This window comes from Nannospalax galili, unplaced genomic scaffold (assembly GCF_000622305.1).
Source record: "Nannospalax galili isolate Female #2095 unplaced genomic scaffold, S.galili_v1.0 scaffold883, whole genome shotgun sequence".
Lineage (NCBI taxonomy): Eukaryota > Metazoa > Chordata > Mammalia > Rodentia > Spalacidae > Nannospalax > Nannospalax galili.
Window position 1 is genome coordinate 139,209 of NW_008348687.1, and position 2,350 is coordinate 141,558.

At 42.4% G+C, this 2,350-nt stretch overlaps 1 protein-coding gene across 1 annotated transcript in view; it reads right to left on the minus strand.

The window, feature by feature from the left end:
- Positions 1 to 1,318: 1,318 nt before the first annotated feature.
- The window catches only part of LOC108491446 (BMP-binding endothelial regulator protein-like), a 28,265-nt gene continuing 27,233 nt past the window's right edge, over positions 1,319 to 2,350 (minus strand). The window contains exon 5 of the mRNA XM_017801323.2: positions 1,319 to 1,435. Within this exon, the coding sequence (XP_017656812.2) occupies positions 1,319 to 1,435 (117 nt within the window). The remainder of the gene's footprint in view (positions 1,436 to 2,350) is intronic.

Consider the following 2,350-nt stretch of genomic DNA (forward strand, 5'->3'; position numbering starts at 1 on the left):
TAGCCGGGGTGGCAGCCAGGTCAGGGCACTAACAAGCTCCAATGACCACGGAGAGGGTGGGGCTGGGCAAAGACCTTTTCGGGAGGGATGGACGTGCCTGGCCTGAATGTGGCACACACAGAAGGATCACTAGGGAAACACAGGCAACATGAAGATCTGTGACCTCCCTATAGAAACCATTGACCCTGCTGCAAGTTGCAGAACTGAAGAGAAGCTGGAAACTCCACAGCAGCCTGCTGAGGCAAGTTACTTGAGCCACCAGGTTGGCACAGTTTCCTGGTTCTGTCTTGTAGAATAAGGAAGCACGTTATTACTAACATGTGCTTTGAGAGTTCATTAGCAGTGAGGGTTCCCTGAGGACTGACAGAAATGATGTGATTCCATTTTTCCCAATGAATATTTATAAGCAGCCCATGTTCAAGTCTGCATATTGTACCTCTTTTTTTCTTTTTATGGGAGGTTTTCAGTTTTATATCTGAGGCTTTTTAAAACAAGACTAATTAGGCTCTTTTTCCCTTTTTCTCTCCCCTTTATTCAGTTGTGCAATGGCAACAGCTGGTGTTTTTTTGTGCCTCATTTGGCACTCAAGTAAAAACAGCAACTTTTTGTTTATAATAATAACATGTGAATAAAATTGAAAGAATTCTATAGTACAAAATAGAGGACATGTTCTGAATATATGGATATGTTTTCTTCATTCACCAGAAGGTACTGAATAGGTTTGACATTTTCCCAAAATGCACAAAACCTTGAAAGGTTTCAAGTTGCTGAGGTGGGTGCTATGGAGCTCATGCTTCAGAAGATAAAGGTGGCTTTCTTCAGGGAACTGGATTGTGGGTATTTGAAAAGAGATATTTCCATAAAGATGCTATTTCCATGTGGGGCTACAATGGAGGCCAAAGTTAGAGACAAAACTTCAGCAGAGGGATTGGTACTGCTGCTAGGCAGGAGAATCCTCTTGGGGAATTTATTAATAAGCACCCACATATTACCTTGACTATGAGAAGGCTGTGATTTGAGAAGAAAGAAAAGGCAGAAAAAGATGGTTATAACAGTTACTAGAAAGCCAAACAAAAGAAAACAGGGTCTAGGCAAAGGGAGATAGAGAATTGTGAGAAGTCAGTAAACATGTAGGAAGGTTGGGGCAAGAACCAGACAAGAAAGTTTTTCACACAAGGCTCAACTTTGGGTGGAGATTACAAGAAAGATGTAACAAGTTTCACCATGCACTTCTGGCTATTTAGTAGTTCCTGGGTCTCTATTTCAAAAAAGACATGTGCCATGCAGTTCGCAAGGTAAACACAAAGTCAACCTGTAATCAAAACATAACGTGTGGGCAGCTGCTGATAGGAATGCACTGCTTCTTGTGACATTCTGTCTTGCCTTTCACACAAGCACAGATGGTACAGTTGACAGAGGACCACATCTCTCCATCCTGCAGGACACAGCATAAGATTCTGGTATCAGTTGCAGGTTGCAGGAACTAAACCAATGTGTTAGATTTCCCCATCAAGGACAGCATGACAACCCTGCCTGAAGATGACATGCCATCTTACCCCAAGAGATTCTGATACATCTACCATTTAGTCAGTTTAACATAATGGCTAGGGAGGATCTTGGTCTCTCTCTCTCCTCTCTCTCTCTCTCTCTGTATGTGTTTCTCCCCATAAAATATGAAAGGATTCTTCTGTGTCTAACCAAGTCATGTTTTCATCTCACTCTTCATGTTTTTTAGTTCACCCTGGAAGACAAGTATGTATACAGTTGCATACATAGTGCAAGAATAAAATTTTAATTTTACTCTCTGTTTGATGTGATTGAAATATTTGTTATCTCAGGTACCACAGTTAATTGAAAGTTTAGGAATGACGATTTATACCCAACCGTGCCATGGTTCTGGGCCATCTAGGACATATAAAGGAGTTATTTACATGATGCTCAGTGCCCAAGCAGACACCTGGTCCTCAGCCATCTGGACACACAGAGCCCAGATAGAATATACCCAGTGCCATGCCTAGCTTGTGCACTGCTTGGTTGGCATTCTTCTTCCAAAAGTAGGGTAGCATGTGGGGATACATTTCCTAGACTAGACTCTTGTTCAGATAGAAAACTACATGACCTATTTGTTGGACTCATGGGATTTATAGTGCACAGTTGCCTTGTGCTAAGTCAGAACATATCATGCAGAGACAGACCTGGGCTGACAAGTTGAAAAGATCAGATAACAGGGTAGGACTGAAAACGAAATGAAGGTTCTTTCCTGGGCCAATGGATTCAAGATCTTTGGTGAATTATCCTCTTCCTCCTCCTCCTCCTCCTCCTCCTCCTCCTCCTCCTCCTCCTCCTCCTC